The sequence below is a fragment of the Anas platyrhynchos genome, chromosome Z (genome assembly GCF_047663525.1).
Source record: "Anas platyrhynchos isolate ZD024472 breed Pekin duck chromosome Z, IASCAAS_PekinDuck_T2T, whole genome shotgun sequence".
Taxonomy (NCBI): Eukaryota; Metazoa; Chordata; class Aves; order Anseriformes; family Anatidae; genus Anas; species Anas platyrhynchos.
The window spans coordinates 85,181,437-85,202,886 of record NC_092621.1 but is presented as its reverse complement, the minus strand read 5'-3'; the positions used below and the strand labels follow the sequence as shown (position 1 = coordinate 85,202,886).

General features: G+C 46.0%; 1 protein-coding gene across 2 annotated transcripts in view; it reads left to right on the top strand.

Annotated features, from left to right (window-relative positions):
• Nucleotides 1-21,450, top strand: part of PAX5 (paired box 5) — a 134,909-nt gene that overhangs the window by 88,712 nt on the left and 24,747 nt on the right. For both annotated transcript variants that reach the window (XM_072031352.1, XM_038171000.2), the window contains exon 8: nt 7,008-7,109. In XM_072031352.1, the coding sequence (XP_071887453.1) occupies nt 7,008-7,109 (102 nt within the window). The remainder of the gene's footprint in view (nt 1-7,007; nt 7,110-21,450) is intronic.

The following is a 21,450-nucleotide window of genomic DNA, read 5'->3' as shown; positions in this document are numbered from 1 at the left end:
AGATAACCTGCTATGAAGGGCAGCTCTGGGCTCCTTTAGACATCTGTGGTTGCTTTGCAGGTGAGAAGAAAAATAAACCCACAACTGCAACCCCCATTTCAGTGCAGTGCGCTTAATTTGAATTTTATGGCCTTGATAGCAGATTACAGTGATGCTGTCACAAACCCTTGCATCCACAGTCACGGTGGACACTGTGCATTTCAATACCTCCTCCGCTAATCTTTCCCCCACTGCTCCCAATCCCTGGCTGCTAATTTCACGCAGGCACTTAAACATGATGGATAATTGTGTTCTGCTTATCAATGTTTAATTTAAGGGCTGTTCCATCTGACCTGGATGCCCTCTGCAAGAGCTATGCCTCATTATTGATTTCATGGTCACACCTGTGACATTACCTGCTTTGTAGGAAGTAGACTTTGACATTCCTGTGAGGTTTTGGCAGCCAGAGCTAATTGTCAGAAGAATAATCGAGTCAGCAAAATCATTACAGGTGATCTGTGTGTTACCACTGTTTTATCTGCCTCTAATTAGGTGTAGGAGAGGTAACTCATAGCAGTAAGCATGCTGCAATTGGTTTGATGTCCACAAATAGAGCTAGATGAGCACAGGGGGGAAGTTATTCATTTACAGCTGCACTTCAGTTTGTCTGGGCCTTGTGCTGGTGGCCTGTCCTTTCCTGGGGTAACCAAGGAAGATGTGACCACATCCAGACCACAGACATCATCAGGAAGCAAAGCCTTGACTGCATTCAGGCTGGACAGTGTGGCTGGAGCAAAGTCTGGGAGGTGCTCGTGGGGGCTCTGGACTGAGCGAGCCTGGCAGGGCAGAGGGGTTGGTTGCAAGGCAGGGGATGGGACAGGGGATGGCGAGCAAAGCCCAAGGGCTGGTGCTGCCTGACACCCCCAGCTCCAGCCCCCACCAGATTTTGGGAGTCAGCTGTAAAGGTGACAGGTGCACCAAACAAATCCTTAAAATTCACTCGGGACAGCTGAGTTTTATAAATTCACCTGCACGTGCAGGGAAGGACAGAAGAGTATTAATTCCTGCCTCCTGTGTTGTGGCTGTGGGCAGACTGGGAGGTGGTCACAGTGGAGGTTTTGTGTTGGAAGGGTCCCTTCCAACAGAAACCATTCTGCTTCTGTCATTCCATGATGCCTAGAGGTCCTTTTCCTGCTGAGAGGGTTGTGAGGTTGATCAAAATGCTTTCCTCCTGATAATGATCAGAACAACAGGGGCAGTATTATCAAAGTCATGACTTGGCCAAGGAAGAGCTTTTCATAGGGGGAACCAGATTTTTCAAAGAGAAGTCTCTTTTGTAGCAAGTTTGGCTGCTTCAGTCTCTGCCCTGTGACCTGTCTGCATGGGACCCTGGGGAGCTTCTTGATTCCATGGTGGAGCACCCCCAGCATGGGGCATGATGTGGGGTGCACATAGCCTTGGGTGGCTATTTCAGACCAGCCAGTGACTTTGTGAACACACCTGTGGCAAGAGCAAACACACACAGGGCATTCACAAACCGTGCAGCTGTTTTTTTATAGTACTAGTGTCTATTATAGACTATATTATAGACTAATATAGACTATTCTGTGTCTGAACCTTTGTCTCTGGAGAGGTGAGATTATCCTGTTAACACAATGCACTGCCTAGTCCTTGCCCAAGTTCCTGAGCTGATGGCAATTTCAGGTCTGCTGTAGGCATGAAACAGTGAGTGGAAGCTACTACGCGTGGCTAGCATTGCTTCAGTACAGCCCACAGGCACCTCAAAGAGGAAAATGCCCTTCTATTGCAGAGGAGCTATTCTGAGGCATTGGCAAAACAGCTTCTGAACTACCCTCCCCACCACCTGAACCCCCTGCATTTTCCAACGTATCCTGTGCAGTAATTAATTACCTCTCCAGTGGATTCATTTCTTTCATACTGTTACTGGCAATCAGTTAGATAAAGGGAAAAAAAACATGTTGGTGCCCTGTGGTATTGAAAGTGAAGGGTTTTCACACTGTCAGGGTAATGAATTCTGCAAGGGTTTGAAGCACCTGAGCTTGAGGAAGTCCTCGTGTCATGTGTCTGGGAGTGACAACCCCCAGTGGTTAATTACTGCCATGGATGAGAGTTGAGCTGATAGCAAAATGAGATAATTTCATTAGTAGTTAAGTGTGAAGTTAATTGGACTCACGTTTACACACATTATTATACAAAGACACACTTGGAAATGCTCTTCACTGTTTTTTTTTTTTTTTTTTTTTCTAAAAAAAAAAGATGAGTAAAATGAAGAACGCTTCTGAACCGTTCCTGTATTTTTTTCTCACTGTGGTTTGGAGACAAGAGGCCTTTCCTGCTGCACATTGCTGGACTCTAGTATTGTGTGCAGGAGCAGAGCATTTGCCAATGTCTGAGTGCTGCTTACCATGCGTGCTTGGAGGGGGTGTTGCTGAGCTCTCCTGCTGCTGGTTGCAAAATAATTTCTTTTATGGAAGAAAATTACTTATTTGCACTTTTTCTGAGGAATGATAATTTGCTCTCAGTGCAAGCAAGCTGTCAGCTGCTGGTGAATGGAAGGACGGACATTCATTGCATATCTTCTGTGTACAGAGCCAAGCACTTTGACACATAGCTGTGGCCTCTGGTCCCACAGTGCCAGATGATATTATTATTATTAAGCATCATTATATTCTAGTTTCTGGAGTAATGCAGAATGAATTCCATCAGGAATATGCCTCAAACTCAAAATGATGAGCAACTTTAGCAAGCTCAAGATGGTCACATACTTACATACTTGTCTGTAAAAGAGGCACTTGCTCTGCTGCCAGCCAGGGTGCGTGCACCCACCCCACCTCATGGCATGCCATTGCTGCACAGCTTCGTGGCCCTCAGCCCCTCTCCAGATGGGTGTACTTTCATTTCTTGGTGGAAAGTCACAAGGCAATGCTGGTAAGCATGTGCTGCAGCCTGCCTGCTGGAGTTTAGGCTGGTGTACTCCTTGTTGTAAAGCACTTTGGTGGGAAAAGCATTTCAAATGTCACATTGCGTAGAATGCTGCAGGGCTGCTAATCCTTCAGACTCAATCAAGAAATGGTTAACTCTTTCTCCCTTGGAGAGATGGAAAAGACAAGGCTTGGAGACAGAAAGTGGCTTGTCCGTAGCGGTACTGAAAACTGAAAATGGGCTCCTCACCCTCATCTCAGGGATGAAGGCTTCCTGAGTCGTCCTAATCTCAGGTTTCCTCTACTCTGCAGTTTTGTGTTTCCAAGAGGGCTTATTTGACTGTATGGTGCTGTGGCAAGGGTTGTTGAGTGCAGATAGTCCTGTATTCATATTTGTTGTCCATACATCACTTCTAGGGTTGCTATTGTTTTAATCCTATGCCCATAAACCTACTTCAAGTCAGTCTCTGGTTTAATTGCAGTCCTAGTGGATGGTGACACTTTGCTGTTGGGCTTGCAGACATAGGATATTGTATGACAGTGGTATACTGTGTGCCGCCAGTGGCATGCCACACTCGTGCAAAAGCATCCCATCTCCTCAGCATCATGCCTAGATGCTGTATGCTCCCCTGAGCTTCCAGAATATGTTGACTCAAGATGAAGATTCAAAGTCCTTCTAGGCTTTGCAGCCTGGACCTGGGGTATCCAAAGTGCTGCTGGAAGTCAAGGAATAATGTGTTACTCCTCTGGGGTGGTGCAAAGTGCCTGTGAAAAGGTAAGGATCATGTGTGGATGAGACAGAACTTCCTTGGGACCTGGCCATGTTGAGGGAAAGGACATACTTCCCACCCTAGTAATGATGTTGCCAGCCTCACCACTTCCCACTCGAAGAACATATCTGTACCCTGCCTTCATGGGGGGGCTGGATGAGCAAGCCCCTGGCGTAGGACAGGTCAGACGCATGCTGGTGAAGCACATCTTAAAGGTACTCCCTTGTGACTTGGGTAAGCTCAGTGAGGACACCTGAAGGATATGTCAGGGTCTCCTGCGGACTGAAGTGGCATGAGAGGCAGTGAGCCAGGGCCCCTGGATGTGGCACGCTCTCTTGAATATTCATCCTCAAAGGTAACATGGATAGAGTCATTTCATGGCCCTCAGGACTATCTCCTTTGCCAGGAAGGTCAGAAACAGTTAGTTACCTGCAAAATGTGAACAGGTATTTGTCAGCTCATCGATTATCTAGTTCAGGTGCCCATCCTGTTTGCAGTAGGAAGAAGTGAGCTGTGTGTGCTCCCTCTGTCTCTGACAGTGACATACTGTCAGCCCCACGTGCCGTGACACGAGGTTATCTCCCCATCCCCAGCGAGCATGGTGAGCTGCAGGAACTGCTGGTGCTTTAAGTGCCAGTATTATAAACTCTGCAGGCTTCTACAGTCTGTTTTGCATCCCTTTGTTAATGGATTTCCTGAGATAGTGGAGATGGAGCCTAAGCATATGGAGCCCATTGTTTTGCTCTTTTCTTTCATTCTCACTCTCAATTTTAGGGAAAAATCAGTGCTGGTGTCACCAGCCAGTGGAGTGCGAGTAGTTGCTTGCTGGATAACAGGCTGCCATTCTGCCTTTTATTTTTTTACATAAATCTGGCATAAAATTTGCAACACACGGTCACATGAGGATTACAGGTAATTGTTTCCTCGATAAACTTTTTCCTTGATAAACTTTTAATTGAGCTGTGGGCCAGCTGTGACTGCAGGGGTGGGAGACCCATCGTCGTGCCTGGCATGCTGACGGCAGGCCAGCAGATACCCCTGCAGGTATGGGTAGCAATGGGGCTGCCAGCCTCTCCATGGGCAAACTCAGCGACGTATTTGAGCACCTGAAGCCTTGGATAGTGACCTCCCTGTGCTGGCGGCAATTGTCGCTGGAAAATCCTGGTAGGCTCTGCTATAGCTGAACTTCTCTTAAGGCTGGGGGTGGCAGCTGAGCTGCTCTGTCCTGCAGGATGTAAAGACAGGAGGGAGGAAGCTCTGCCTCCAGGCCATCCTTGCCCTGCCTCCAAATTTAGCCATCTAATAGCCTTTAGAAGAGACCAGGCCAAAGGAACTCGGGAATAAGTGTGTGCTGAAGTCTCTGTGGCCCACTACTAAAATGCAGATGTGCTTTGCTCTTGTACAGTATGGACATCCTAGTATGGATGCTGCTTCTTGCCCTCATTTTGTGCTAGGGTTGTTGATGTTTCTCTGAAACTAATTATTTGAGCACAATTGAAGCTTGCCTGTATTTGGGGAAAATCTCACTGAGGGCAATGATGCTCTGTTCTCTTTTTTTTGGGTAAGCGTGTCAGATGAATCAAGAGGACAAGACAGGGTTGCAGCACTTGCAGCTGTTCCCTTGGTCCTTGCCAGCTTTTCCTTGCAGAAAATGAGCACTGGGTCAGTGTGTGAGACGAGAAGGGAACCTCACCTTTGGACATGTGCTGCCAGAGGACTGGATACCTTTGGAAAACGAGTCTTCTGCTGTTTTGTGGTGATAGAAAGGGGAGCGGAAGGGAAGAGCAGTGGCAGCTCTTCTGGGACCCATGTTGGTGGGGTGGCAAGCAGGGGAGATCACTGTTAACCTCGCACTGCCTGCGAGTTGAGAGGGTGAAGTTGCCGTCCTCTGACCACATTTATGGAGACCATAGATACTTTCACGTTCCCCAGACTGCAGAGATAACATAATGTTTAATTTTTACCTGTGTTTTCAATCTCTACAAGCTCTAAATATGTTTTAAAAATGACTCGTAAAATTAGATGCCTATGCTAAACAATTTGAACATGAAAATGTGTACATTTATTTTTTTTCAGGGATGTTAAAATTGGGAAAAAACTCGTATTTCTCATCGATCTGAGATAACCACATTTTAACGAAGGAACTGTCAGTCGGTGATTTTTGCTGAGCAGGCTGTTTTGAGCCTGCTTTGTGCTAATAGCATCTCTGATCTTGCTGGTTGTCACCTGTGTGGTCCCTTCCATGCACAAGTTTGAGGTGTGGGAGCACCAAGGTGACACGTGAGCCATGCAGGCAGGGGGAGAATGGATCCCCTGTCCTTCACCTGACTGGAGAGGGGTGATTCATGGGAACATCTCTTTCACCTTGTGGGCTCCTGATCTAATTTTGGCACAACAAACTACAGCAAATTTCCTTGAAATCTCACTGCATCAGCTTCAGCCTGTGGAGCAGGATATCCTGGCACCTGCACCATGGGAGGCAGGGTCTGGACAGGGTCTGGACATTGCTTGTGTAGTGTCTGTGGTGTGGAATCCAGTGTGTACCTCTTGTCTTATCTCAGCAGGCAGCCGAATGTCCTAGGTTGGTGTTCAGAGCTGTGTCTGGAGCTGTGCTTGAAGTGAGGGCACCTCAGCACAGTGATCGAGGGGCAGAATGGGCTGGGGACATCCCACTGCCTTTCTGTGGAAGACCTGAGGAGATTTGAATAAGAAGGCACGTTTCTGTAGTCTAAGTAAAGAGTGCCCTGTCAGGCTGTGTATGTGAATCTGACTCCCCTTTTTCTGGAATAACAGCCAGTTTTTTTTGAACTGGCTTTAGGCCTCAATGTGTGTGTGTGTTTTTTTTTTTTTTCTCCTTTCTTAAACTGCCTTAATAAGAGATGCAAATAATATCGTGCTTTGTATTTAGGTCTCTGCAAGCCATCAGACCATGTGGTGTGATTTCCTAGAGAGTTTTCTGGGAAAGTGTCATTAAAATCAGTGTTATTTCACATTTTGCTGTTTCTGATTTTACAAACCTGAACTTTGGATAAACTTGGGAATAAAGGGAAAGCAGCTGCAGTTGAAACTGGTGCCTTTTGCTCCCTGCAGTGTTCATCTCTTCCCCTTTCCATCTCTCTTTTTGTCAGAGTGTTATGGCAGCTTACAGAGGAAGGGAAATTGTGTCTTCTCCCTCCGCCAGGCTAAAAATCCCACTCTGGTACTTGCAGAGTAGTTATGACAAATGCATGGCTGTTTTCACAGTGTTTGGGGAGATGTAAAACCACGTCCACTGGTCGTGATGCTCACGTGGTGATTTGTTGGTTTGATTCCTCAGGTCGTGAGCTGGCAAGCACAACCCTCCCAGGATACCCTCCACATGTCCCCCCTGCCGGACAGGGCAGCTACTCAGCTCCGGCGCTGACAGGAATGGTGCCTGGTGAGTTTTCAAAAAAAAAAATGGGGGGGAGGAGGGGGTGGGAGGCGGGGAAGACAGCATTTCAGAAAGAAACCGTGGCACTTTCTGGATGCTCTCCACTGAGGCAACCATGAGACAGAAATCACAGCACTGGAGAGGGAAGAGATGTAACGCAGCCCTAAGTGAAGGAGCAGACTTCCCAGTAAGAGTAAGGTCTGCGTAAGCCTAACATAATCTGCATAATCCTCTCTTACTGTTGGCTGTGGATCTGCATGCAATGCTCAATAGGATGGTGATATTGGGGTGCTGGCAGTGGGCAGCTGGTGGGTGTGTGGTGGTGGGAAGGCTGAGTTGGGCTAACTCCTGCCAAAGCACTGGGGATCAGATACTGCCGGAAATCAGTGCGGTTATTTAGGCTTGAAAGAAACAAAGGGATTTGTCCCCAAGCTCTGCTGCCTTTGGTCTGGACGTGACAGACACTGCTGTCTACAAGGGTAAGAAGTATCTTGAGGCTCAAATATATATGTTAAAAGTAATGAATCCGGTCCCTAAGTATTGTATAGCTTGAAAATTAATGATAAATTGGGGATTATCTTTCTTCCCCCTACTGCTTTCTAAGCCTTTAAGGTCATATGAGTTAGACACTTCGGAGTCAGCAAGGTCAGACAATTATTGAAGAAAATCCCCCAAAGTGGAATTTCATATGTAATCACATTGCTCCAGGAGGTGGTGATTTAGAAAACAATACTGTTAATAAGAAAGTAGAAGTTGATGATAGTTATATGATGACCAGGCTTTTGGGATTAGTCTTTTTGCCCAGAATTGATTATATTCTGTAAAATGTTTTCCAGCAGATCACTGAGAAATTAAGAAAAATAATCTAATCAGCCACGTTATTTTTGTGTTAGAGTTAGAAACTGGCTATGGATGCTAGATCAGAGGTTAAGTTGAAACAATTTTTACCCATAAAATGTGGTCTTGGAGAGACTACAGAGGATGAAAGACTGCAGGTGTTTTTTTTTAAATAAAAAGATGAAAAGTGAACATCTGAAAGAAAGTCTTGTTTGGAAAGTGTTAGGTTAGACTTCCTGTTTTACGCTATTTCTCAAAGACACACAGCTATTAGAAAGCTTTTTCTGTCCTCAGCTTGGCTGCTCTTACTTCAGTGGCATTGCCAGCTGCTTAAATCACCTGAGGATTCAATTTTACATTAACTTTTTAGCATGACTGAAAACTGTAGTTACACTTCAGAGCATTTGGAGTATGAGGATCAGTTAATCATGTGTGTGCCAGGCTGGTCATGAAGACAGAGGTACGAATTCTGTGCCTGAACCTGCTGTTGAACACAAAGTTTAGAGATGGCAATTTAGAGGCTTTTAGAAACCTTGTGGAAATCTGTCATCTTCCTCCAGACCGCCTTTCACTACAAACTTAATTTTCTTTTATGACAAGATCACCCATCTAGTTGACCAAAGGAAGCCAGTTGATGCAATCTTTCTGGATTTCAGTAAAGCTTTCAATGCTGTCTCTCACAGTATCTGTCTGAACAAAATGACCAGAATACAGTTAGATAAAAGCATAGTAAGATGGGTGAACAATTGGCTGACAGGTGAGACCCAGAGGGCTCTTGTAAATGGGGTTACATCAGGCTGGTGATCTATCACTAGCGGGGTTCCCCAGGGCTCCATTTTAGGACCGGTCCTCTTCAGTGTTTTCATAAACAATCTGGATGAAGGGCTTGAAGGATTTTTGAGCAAGTTCGCAGACGATTCCAAATTGGCTGGAGCTTTTGACTCTGTCGAGGTTGATGAGGCCTTGCAGAGAGATCTGGATAAATCAGAGAGCTGAGTGATCCCTAATAATATGAAGTTTAACAAGAGCAAGTGCCAGATTCTGCACCTGGGAAGGGGCAACCCTGGTTATTTATAAAGAGTGGGGGATGAGAGGCTGGAGAGCAACCCCACAGAAAGGGATCTGGGGCTTTTGGTTGACAGCAAGCTGAACATGAGCCAGCAGTGTGCCTTGGTGGCCAGGAGGGCCAACCATACCCTGGGGTGCATCAAGCACGGCATCGCTAGCTGGCCAAGGGAGGGGATTGTCCCAGTCTGCTCTGAGCTGGTGCAGCCTCACCTCAAGTGGTGTCTGCAGTTCTGGGCACCAGAGTATAAGGAAGAAAGACGTAAAACTGTTGGACAGTGTCCAAAGTAGGGCAATAAAGATGAAGAAGGGTCTAGCGGGGAAGACGTAGGAGAAGCAGTTGAAGTCGCTTGGATTGTTCAGCCTGGAGGTGACAGAGGGGAGGCCTCGTGGTGGCCTGCAGGTCCCTCACAGGGAGCGGAGGGGCAGGCGCTGAGCTCTGCTCTCTGGGGACAGCGACAGGACCCGAGGGGACTGCATGGAGCTGGGACAGGGTAGGGTCAGGCTGGATATCAGGAAAATGTTCTTCACAGAGAGGGTGGTTGGGCACTGGAACAGGCTCCCCTAGGAAGTAGCGACAGCACTGAACTTCCTGGAGTTCAAGAAGCATTTGGACAACGCTCTCATACACATAACCTGACTTTTTGGGTGGTCCTTTGGGGAGCCAGGAGTTTGTCATAATGATGCTTGTGGGTCCCTTCCAACTCGGGATATTCTGTGACTCTATGAATATCCAACCATGAGCCCTGGTCACTTCCCTATTTAAGGGGTATGCATGTTCTTCCTTTTCTTTATTATTATTATTATTATTATTATTTTTTTTTGGTTGTGGGAGCTGGGGAATAAATACATCAGCAGTTACCAGCTGTTCAGGAGCACCTGCCAGAGTGGGATGGCAAATCTGTGAGAATGATGGGCTTGGTGGAGCTCAGTATGAGGAAATGCAGTGAGGGGTCAGTGATATAGAGTTGTCTGAGCTGATTTTCCCGGGTAATAGATTTTATTTTTAACTACACATAGGCCTGTGTGACCCATTACATTGAATAACTGCACTGTTCCTCTCACTGGTTCCTTTAATAACAACCTTCTGCTCCAGCTAGTGTGAAGGTCAGCTCCAATTTCTTTAGGTTCGCCTTCTCATTTAAGTGAGAATTTGCTAACTAGCATCCAAAATACCTTCTCAATCCTTCTTTGCCTCTTGTCATTTGCAGGGTGAGTTTCAGAGTCTTGCTAGGGAAAGCACCACAGTGTCTGAGGGGCTGACCCAGAAGTAGCTGACAGATCAGGTCTGGTTCCAGAGGCACATCTGCAATTGTTCTGAAATAGCCAAATTGCCATGACCAAGCATGTATACGTTTGTTTTGCCTCTTTCACAGGGATTCATTTCATGACATGCCACCTCCTCTGCTAGAAATGTGCTTCCTTGATGAGATTTTTAATTGTTAGCCATTAATTTTTGCTCATTATTAAGTGATTGTGTGAGTTAGGTACTTAGAGATATGAGAGAAATATATATACAACAAGACATACAGGGTGTTTTGTTGCATGCTGCTGACATTGCTTGTGCTGCTGTGCATTAGCTGTTCCCCACTACACTTGGTATTTGTGTCATAGTTGCTGGGGGTTTATAGTATGTGTGAAGGGCAAGGGAAACCTTTGAGCCCCTTGGCATTTTCAAGCTGGAAACAGCAGCCATGTAGTTTCAGCTTCTTGCTCTCTTCATATCGCTTTTCCAGGTTCCCCACTATTCATCTGAACAGGAAAGGCTTCTTCCTCCCACCAGTGGTTCCTGGCTCTCCAGCAGCCAAGACTGTCCTACGGGAGCATGTCCCCTCTGCGTTTCCACGCCTGGCACAAAACATTTGATCCACACTCTTAGATTTCCCTCCTTCCTTCTCTGCAAATACAGGGACTTACGTGTCACCACAGAATTCCCTTTTTGACATGCATGTGATTCATGTGGCCAAGAGAATAGACTAATCAAAGATTTTTCTCTAAAGAAACCACAGAACCAGAGGTATAGCTTTGATTTCAGTCCAGAGCTTTAGAAACTGAGAGCTGGCATCTCTTGTGGGTCCTGTAAAGAGTGTTCCTCTGCAGGTTACTGGCCCTACATGCTTGTACTGCCTTCTGCCTTTTGGTGGCTGTTATCCCTGGAAAGGTGACTGGTGAGGAGCTTTTCAAGAGGTGCTGCAGTGATGGCACACCACAGTCCTCTGACAGCACAGGGCCTGGGCACTCAACAGATTAACAGGGTAAGACTTACAGGAGCACAGCCTGCCCCTGGGGCAGGGGCTGTGATGCTTCAGGTACTGCCCAGTCACTTTGATCCATGGCCTGCAGAACACTGTCTTTCACAGTGTTCTTGTGTCCCTTTGTATGCTTTTATCCAAGTTAAATGTTACTGGGTGGATGCTGCTGATGGACAGCAAAATGGGAAAATCACTGGTGGGATGGTCAAGCTTGGAGGCTGGTGGTTAGTGCCAAGCTCTAACTGTATGTGACACTGTAGCATATGTGCAGGGGTCTGTCCTCTTTAACACCTTTATCCATGAAGTAGAGGAGGTGGTGGAGATGGTTTCCAAGGCCAGACTGGATAAAGCCCTTAGCATCCTGGTCTGGCCTCACTGCTGACCTTGCTGTGAGCAGCATCAAGAGACCTACTGAAGCCTGTGACTCAATGTTTTGATTACAGCACTGCTGAAATACACCTCAGAATCAGGAATTCCAATATTCCAATATCTTCTGTCTAATATGATGAGCAGAGGGTGAGTCAGTAAGCTGTTAACAGTAGGTCCCTCTCTGGAAATCAGTTATGCTTGCAGTCCACACCGGTGTGATAGCTCTGCTCTAGACCTGAGACACTGCTAAAAAACAAAGCTGTAATTCACCGTCAGAGTCTGGAGGGAGCTGTACAGGCAGCTTCCTTGTCACGGGACAGTGCCTAATGTTTGCACAAGGACCCGGGGAAATTGGTCTCCACCCATCTTCTCCCACCAATGACCACAGTGACCTGGTGCAGCCCAGAGGTGCCTGCCACTGGCCCCACTGCTGCTGGTGTGTCTGCGGCTGAAATGCAAAAAGATTATACTCAAGTAACCATGCTTGTTCACGTAAGTATTTATTCTGGCTCTGGTGTTGGAAGTGCTCAGACAGCAGCCCCGTTACCCTCTGTTTTCTACCTTTTTCCTCATTTTTCCACCTACTTGTCTTTGGGATGGAGTCCTGAGCACCTCTCCCATGTCCTCCCTTCCCCAGGACTGTCATTCACATTGTCCTCTTGGGGCCCTGCGCACAGGGTGACAGGAAAGGGTAGACTGTCCGGAATAGCGATGCTGAAAATACAGTCATTAATGGGACTCTCGAAACCCAGATGTCCTTTCTCAACACCGGTAATTTGTTTTTAATGAAAAACCATGCGGTGACCCTGAACAAATGAATTTCCTTTATATGAAGTCTATGTGCAATTACCCAACTAAAGGGACCTGAAAACAGTGACATTCAAAAATGGTCTTCTAAAAGAAAAGCATAAAAAATAGCAAGGGTATCATTAACAATCTTTTATCTAAAGGAAGAGGCTAGCCCCAATGTGCAAAACAGAAAGAGATAGTGTCGAGAAACAAAACACATGGTTTTTAAAATATTTTTTTTCCTTGTGATTAGGAGATATTAATGCAGACATAGATTGTGTAGCTTTTCCCTGTTTAGGCTGTTTCTCCCACCTAACCCGCTAAGGGGAAACACCCTCTCTCAACCCACTTGAAACACTACGTATGGTAACGTTTGTGTGAAGAACAGAAACTCAAGTGCTGTGTTGTGGCTGGGATCAAAAGGCAGGTGTTACAAGATACCAGTTTCTACACAAAGCCTTTGGGGATAGTGTTCCCCTGCCATGCACTGTGAAGAGTTTAGTCATCAGTATTATCATATGTTTATGTTACTAGTTTTTGGCTCTGCCTGTGCCAGAGTTTTGTCACAGCATTTTGTAGCCTCCTGATGTGAAGCAGTAAATATTTGACAGGAAGGTAGCTGGGAGGTAAAACATTGAAAAACAGTGACTGACAAAGAAAATTACAGTATGTGGCATGATAGAGGGCATCAGTGGGAGAGCCTGAACTGTGTGTGCTCTTCTGATTCACAGCATAAAGCTGGAAACAGTTGGTTACTTAAACAGTAAAGCTGTTGCCACCAGTGAAAGCAAAAGGAAAATCAGGGAGGAAATACTTTTTTTCTGAAAGGACCTCTTCTTAACACTTCTTTGGTGAAGTGGGAAGTTGCAAGTTGTCTCCTTGAAGCCTGGAGGTGATATCTGAATCCTTTCGCCATCTGCTACACCTGTTTCATGCTCTGATATTACGAGGATTTTTGCCTCTGTTGTGATTGTGATTACTTGCTTCTTGCCAGTATCATGACTTTTTGCAGCTCCACTGTATAATGGATTATACTGTATTAATTTCTGTCAAAACCCCCTCTATTCCTCCCTGTGCCCTTCTGTCCCACCCAACGGGCCAGGGCTCCTCAGGGTCAGAGTGAGACTGTTCAGTGATGTGCTTGTCTCGCTCTATCTGGACAGGTGGCTTCAGGAGGGTGTGTAAATTCTGGGTTGCTTATTTCTGCTGCTTGCCTTTTGGGATTCAGGCAGAGAATTTGATCAGGTGGAAGAGATGCCATGAGAAATCGTGTTTTCTATCAGCAGGTAGAAGGATTGATGCTAGGACATGCACTTAGCATAACTACCTTGAAGGTAATCTGTAGCTGCCTGAAGATTTTGACCCAGAATATTTTGACTCTTTAGGGATTTCACATTTCAGTTTGTGAATGCAGTTATATAGTGTGCATCCAGCCATCATCCAGAGTGTCCCTAAAACACCTTCATGCCCCTAAATGCACACAAAAGCATATCACAGCATCCACCTTTAAAGCCAGAAGACCGACTGCTAAAGTACAGAAAGTACTGATGTTGGAGTATGTCATTTCCATTTAAATGAATTACTGCTTTTTCCTAAGTCTAGGACTGCTTCATAGAGGTGCTTCCCCACTTTTCTGTAATGTCAGAAGGCAAATCCAACAGAAATTCTATCGCATATGATGAAGCAAGTGATGTGCCATCACAAATATCTTGGGGCAATAGCAGGTTGCAAACCAAATGACAAATGATTTATAATCATTTATTAACAATTAATAATGAAGCAGTTAAATAGCTGATATGCATTTATCCAGTGCTTTTTGAATAAGGGGCTGCCAGGAACTTGGAAGACTAGAGAAATATTTTGTTATTTCAGGAATGTAATTACTGCACTTACAAAGAATATAGACAGAAATTATATTGTTTTCAATACAACATTGTCAGAAATTATTTCATTAAATTGATTTAGAAATTATGCTGATGATGGAAAGAAGGTGAAACATTGGAAAAGAAAAACCAACAGCCTCTAGATCTGCTGTTCCCGAACATATTTTCTTCCTACAGAACAGATCCCGAACTGGGGTCAATTTTTCTTGACTCCCCTGACTTCCAAGGCACTCTGCTGCTTTACCCTGGCCAGGGACATTGTCCCAAGTGGCTTAGTAAGCCAGTCTAGGCTTCTGTGCTGGTTCCCTTGGCTCTAGCTGTAATTTCTGCCTCCTCCCTTTGAAGTGAAACATTATGCATAACTAAACATAAGTAAGCAAGGCAAAGTGTGTATAAACAAAAGGCTCCATATTTAGGAGTGAGGAGGAGGAGAAAAAACATATTGTATTGCTCCACTCTTTGGAAATTTCTATGAATTTGTAATAACAAAATTACCATAATTTGCTCGTTAATGCCGCTAGATCAGTCAAGCATTGTTCCAAACATGCAGAGGCTGCTTCTCGCGCTAGGTCTGCCAGCGAGTTAAGCACGGTGAAAATTAGCATGCAAATAGCCCTAATTCGGTGGCTGAGCTGTCAGATCCAGATTCAGCGGCTTGTTTCGTTTGAAAACCCTGACAGGAGCGGCTCAGGCAATCCCACCCTCAAGTAGATCCAGCATAAGAGGTACCAAGGGGGCAGCTCCTGAGTGACAGTTTGGCTAGCTTCAGTCAAATAAATCAGCCGCGTCAACCGGTAGCAACGATGGGGGGCCGGGGGGCACAGAGGCGGGGGGGCTGCAGCCAGAGCTTGCCACAGAGACCACCCTGTCCCCACCTGAGGAGTCTGGGGCTCTGGCAGCTGACCCAGGAGCTGGCTTGAAATACTGCTCGTGGGACAAGGGACTGACCTCGTGGGATTTTTTGTCCAGATGCTGAGACCAAAGTCACTGTTTGGCTGCAAAAAGGGTTCCTGCTGGGGGACAATTTGTGTGGGTGGATGAATGCCAGGGGTCTTGGTCATGTCTTCTCATTTTCTGCTCTGCCCAGGGCTCCTGGCTTGCTTATGGTAACTGAGTGTGTGTAGGGTAATTTTGGAGGTTGCTACACTGGGCAAATTGACAAGCACACTGTAGTTGGCAGGGCTTGGCTGCTCCACGTGGAGGGATGCCTTCTGCTTAAGTGCAGACACCTGCTGCCTGGGCAAGCAGAGGAGGAGAGGTGGAAGGTGTTCAGTGCTTGGTCTTGATGACAGACCTGGCTGTATTTTCTAGACCCAATGAGCCACAGCATAACAGGCTTGTTCAAAAGAATTCTGACTTCTTGGTGATACTGAGCTAAATCCTGCATCTCCCAGGCAGGGCTAAACTGCAGGACGTGCACAGCTTTTATCTCTTGTCTCAGTGCAGCATATCCACAAGGAGACACTGACAGCAGTCTAAAAATAGAGGCTGTTTCCTGTTGATGGTTCATTCAGTGCTAGGAGCTTGACTCACTGCTCATCTTTAAGCAATGCTGGTGATTATAAAAGCAACAGCAAGAATTTAGAATGCCTTTTGTTGCTGTTTCTATTTTTATTTTTTATCATCAGTAAAAGTTTTTCTATCCTCTGCAAGCCAGTTGCTTTCAGGTCCCTTTGTGCTGGAAGCATTGTGAGCACAAGTCTCTGCCCCAGCCAGAATTTTAAAGATGAGGTGCCTGTAGATGAAACATGTTGAAGTTTGGCCTCGGTCATTAATTGCCCTGTAGAAGATGGCATCAGGGAACTGCCCAATGCAGGACTGGCTGATAGAGCTTGCCTTCTGTGGGGTCTGCTCATTAGCACTGAGACTAGGCATCAGGACATCACTGATGATCCCCCACATCCTTGCAGCTGTGGGGGCTGCAAGGTGCCTTCTCCTCTCAACAGGCAGGAACAGCTTTACATAAGGTTTCCCAACAAATCATTGACTGACTGGCTCTTAAAAGCAGCAATGACAGTGCCTTCCCAGGCAGTACATCCCCATGCTTACCTGCGTGCAGTGGGAGCTCAGTGTCCAGCAAGGACATTTCTTGCTACAGATTAGGCTTGTTGCTTCATGCTCTGTCATCCATGGGTGCCCTCCTATTGGATCTTATTATTATTATTATTATTATTATTATTATTATTATTATTATTATTATTATTACTGATTGTTGGTAGAAACAAAGCACAAGTAAAAAAGAAAAAGCAGAATGTAATTAGGAAGCCACGAGGTCTACACTAGTTCTGGTTTTGGAAAGTTGTGGTTTGGATTAGTTAAGCAAAGCACTGAAAATCTGGTTAAATTACTTTGGTCCTGAGTGCAGTCATTGCTTGCTAGGTGTGAAAGCATGGCTGCCAGCTGGCCTGAATATGCTTGTGGGGTTGAATTTTGCTTTTGGTTTCTCAGACTTAAGCATCACAGACGTGGGAGCACACAAAATCCTATACAATTTCTGAGTGTTCATCATTCTTAAGGTTGTGTGTCCTTGTGTTATATCAATACCCAGAGTTTTCAAAACCTTGAGATTACAAAAGCATTGTGGTTACAAGCAACATATAGTGTGCTCTACAAACCATATGGTGTGCCCAGAACCTGCCTCTGCAACCAGTGATGGTATGGGGGTGTTGGGAGCAACACTAATGATGTGTGGGGTGCTTGTGGAGCAGCAGACCAAGCCACCAAAATCAAACAGGCAGTTTTCTGACAAACTGTGTTTGACTACGAGAAAGTGCTTAGATCCCAAAAGAAAGCACTGAAAAGTATTTCCTGGCCCACTGTATCCACAAGCAGAAGGAGCTTGTGGTGTGGATTGAGAACTGGCTGACTGGCCGAGCTCAGAGGGTGGTGATCAATGGTGCAGAGTCCAACTGGGGACCTGTGACTAGCGGTGTGCCCCAGGGGTCAGTGCTGGGTCTGGTCTTGTTCAACATCATCGATGATCTTGATGAGGAAATAGTGTCCACCCTCACCAAGTACACTGATGATACAAAGCTGGGAGGAGTGGCTGACATGCCAGAAGGCTGTGCTGCCATTCAGCGAGACCAGGACAGGCTGGAGAGCTGGGCAGGAAGAAACCAAATGAGGTTTAACAAGAGCAAGTGTAGAGTCCTGCACCTGGGAAGGAACAACCACATGTATCAGTACAGGCTGGGGGATGACCTGCTGGAGAGGAGCTCTGAGGAGAAGGACCTGGGGGTCCTGGTGGACGACAGGTTGGCCATGAGCCAGCAGTGTGCCCTCATGGCCAAGAGGGCCAATGCGATCCTGGGGTGCATTAAAAGGAGAATGGCCAGCAGGTCAGGGGAGGTGATCCTCCCCCTCTACTGTGCCCTGCTCAGGCCTCACCTGGAGTACTGTGCCCAGTTCTGGGCTCCCCACTACAAAAAAGACAGGAATCTCCTGGAAAGAGTCCAGCGGAGGGCAACAAAAATGATACGGGGCCTGGAGCATCTTCCCTATGAGGAAAGGCTGAGAGACCTGGGTCTGGTCAGCCTGGAGAAAAGAAGACTGATAAGGGGATCTTACCAATGTTTACAAATATCTTAAGTGTGGGAAACAGTGGGATTTGGCCAACCTCTCTTCAGTGGTCTGTCTGTGGGGACAGAACAAGGGGCAATGGCCACAAAATGGATTACAGGAAATTCTGCATGAGTATACAAGAGAACTTCACGGTGAGGGTGATGAGCATTGGGACAGGCTGCCCAGGGAGGTTGTGGAGTCTCCTTCTCTGGAGATATTCAAGGCCCATCTGGATGCCTACCTGGGCAGCCTGCTCTAAGGAACCTGCTTTGGCAGGGGGGTTGGACCCGATGATCTCTGGAGGTCCCTTCCAATCCCTACAATTCCATGATCCTGTGGTGTGTGCGATCCTGTGTGCCTGTTGTATATCCGCACAACACTGGCGGCACTGGGCCATGCAAGTTAGCCATGCCATTGTGAACTAACCACCAGGTAGCACTGAAGAGAGAGCAAGTTTGTAGAGCTGTCACATGTAAGCTCTACAGCTGAACTGCCAGCTGTTTGACTGTATGACTGGTGCCCTGTAGGATTCAGTTTCTTTTCCCCTGAAGCATTAGACCCTGGAGAGCAAATCTGCAGCGTGCATGTAGCATCCCATGGAAGGATGTATACTATAAGTTGTACCTGGCTCTGGGGGCCAGCCTGAGAGGTTTGCCATCTGCACAGCTTCATAGCTTTATAAAACACTTGCTGAGTTAGTCTGCAGTGAACTTGCTGTCTCCTCTTTCCAGCATTTGTGTTGCCAATGGAACTCAAGTAGAGGCTGGAGAGAAGGATCTGGCACTGAGGCTCCATACCTTGTTAGCTTTGTCCTCTTTGCAGCTTGAGGAGGACCACAGCAAATGTTTTGGGAGGGGTGCTAAGGGGTCTGCAGCAACCTCGTAGTGTTATTTCTAGCTTCAGCATTTTTACCTCTTGCTGGTCTTGTTTTCCAAGACTGTAGGCCTGATTTTCTATGATGGTTTCTGTAGAGAGTTTTCTTGCAGTTAGAACTGTCTGAACATAGAGCATCTGTCCTGTAGTAAACTCAAATAGTTGCAGACTGATGGTTAGATCACACACTGGTATATTTTGAGAATCAAGTTAATTTTGAGAATTAATACACTGTCTTTCACTTGTGACTGCAGTAGACTTTGGATCAGTCTCTACTCTCACTGGAAATTAAGTTGGGAAGATTAAAAGTGTTCCCCTTAATTATTACATAAGAAGACTAAAAGCAGCACTCTGGTCCTGAATCAATGTCTGTTTCACAAGATGCTCTAAATCTTTGGAGTCTCAGGTATTAGCAACAAAGGTTACTTTGCCACACAGCACCTTTGCTGCAAAATGTAATCCCCAAGTGGGTGTGGATGTTGTACTTGCTGAATTAAGATATGTGTGTGGACTCAGTGATGTGATTAGTGACATACAGGTAGGAGAAGAACCACTTGCTTTGTCAACAGCTGTTCTCTGGGCCTGGTGTGAAGATGCTGCCCTGTCTTTTCTTCCTCATATGAACCTTTTTTTGGAGCAAAGGTGCCAGTTCAGCAAAGGACTGCTTAATATTCAATCTTGTGTGCTTCCTGAAGTGAGGAACAGGAGTGCCAGCACTTAGCAAGGAGCCTCTTTCCTTGGAAGTCAGGCCTGGGGGTTCAGGATGCACATGGCCTGCACACACCAGGCCACAGTGTCCTCGAGCATCAGGCTACCCCTGCTAGGTGGGGAATGAGGCTCCCACCAGTCCTCACTTCCTAATTGTGTGTCCTTATGCTCAGCACAATTTGTTGCTGTCTCAGTTGGATCAGGCCAGAATAAGTGGGCTGCAGATATCACCCTGAAGTGGCTTTGGTTGCAAAATGTGTGTTTGGTGATCCTGTGAAGGCCCAAGCTGCTGCGCTTCCACAGACTGACCTGTGTTTGGCTAACATGTTTTTTTCCTGCATTAAAATAACTGCTATAACGTGGATGTAGTGTAAAACCAAAGCAGTGCTATGAAAATCAAGTGAGAAATTACCTGTCTTTTGTCACTCAAACATTAATTTGCATTGTGTTTGGTGTCAGAAGGAAAAACTGACATCCCTGCTGTAGCCACGTCTCTGAATTTCAGAGCTTGTGTGAGCTCCCTGTAATGACAGAAAGAACCAAGGAGTAAAAGCCTGCCCTGCTGACATGGTGAAGCCCTAGTCCAGGGATGGCCGATGCCTGAATTCCATCTGAAAAGCCAGTCTTTCTGGATGAAAGGATGAGATGCAAAGATTTTGAGGGGCTCAGCCAAAAGTGTTCATCCACACAGGGGGCTTAGAAGACATCTCGACTTTTCCATCTTTCAAAGGTGCTGCCACCTTGGCAGAAAGGACAGGACTCTGTAATCTGGCGTTGCCAGAGCTCCTGACCTGCTCCCAAGTGAGCAGTGGCCTGCCTCAGCATGTTCTAGATGGTCACCAAGGGCACCAGTGGGATGGCTGTGAGCATGCTGGTGTGGGCAGCTGCTCCATGAGCTGCGAAGACACTTTCCTACCCTTTTTCACATCAGTATTTTCAGATTAATGAAGACTACTTCACTGTCAACAACAAAGTACCTTTATCAAGATACCCAAATCCTTAATTTCCAGACATTTGAACTCTAATTTCCACATTATGGATGTATTGTTATGCCTCATAACCTTATAACTACTGCTGTTAGTTAAATTACTTGTGTAATTCCTGGAAGTAACAACATATTATGCTACCATTCCAAAGGCTGAAATTATATATAAAGAAAGGCAAAGATCTGAAAAAAAAAAGCATGGAGTGGACTATTTTCGGCTGACCCAAAAGCAACGTTTCGATTACACAGTTTGAAGAATTTAATTCCACAATATATTTTCTTGACCTTTTTTTTTTCTAACAGTTTGGGCTGCAAACATATTTTAAGGTGTTTTGTGAGATGGAAATTTCCCTTCTCATCCAGCCTGTGCTACCAGCTGTTCAGTTTGCAACAGAGAAAACGAAATCATGCATACTGCAGTGCACTCAAAGACTGGAAATGCTAAGATCTTTAAAGGCCTGGATGCAAGCGCAGAGAGTGTGTACGACATCCTGACTGGAAATAAGGCACTCAATGCCAATTGTCCTTCTTGAATGATCCTAAAATGGAGCATCAGGAAGAAGGCGGCCCCATTGACCGGAGTTCAAGAGAGCTGCAAGCAGCAAGGTAGTAAGCAGCCTGCATGGCACACGAAGTGGTACCACATGGTTGGAACAATCTGCCAAGCTGCACAAGATGAGTATCAGAGAGGGGAACTTCATTTTTAGCCCCACATCCTCATGAGCATGTCTTGGTTTACTTGGATGTTCTGGCAGTGCAGCTTTTCATTCCTGGGTCTAGCTGGAGTACCAAAAGGTCACGTACTGATGTCTGGCTAGAAAGGGCAGGCATCTCTGTAGAGGGCAGCCAAAGAAGGGAAGGGGCAACTTCCTCCTCATCATTAATTGCAATGCCATGTTCTGTGCAGATGAGTTGGACGGTTGTCCTCTTTGTAGAGGGAGATAATTCTTTCCTAATGCAGTTCCAATATGGTTGCTCTGTGGCACCACCTACCTTTGTTGTATTAAAGTTAAATATCTTTGTGT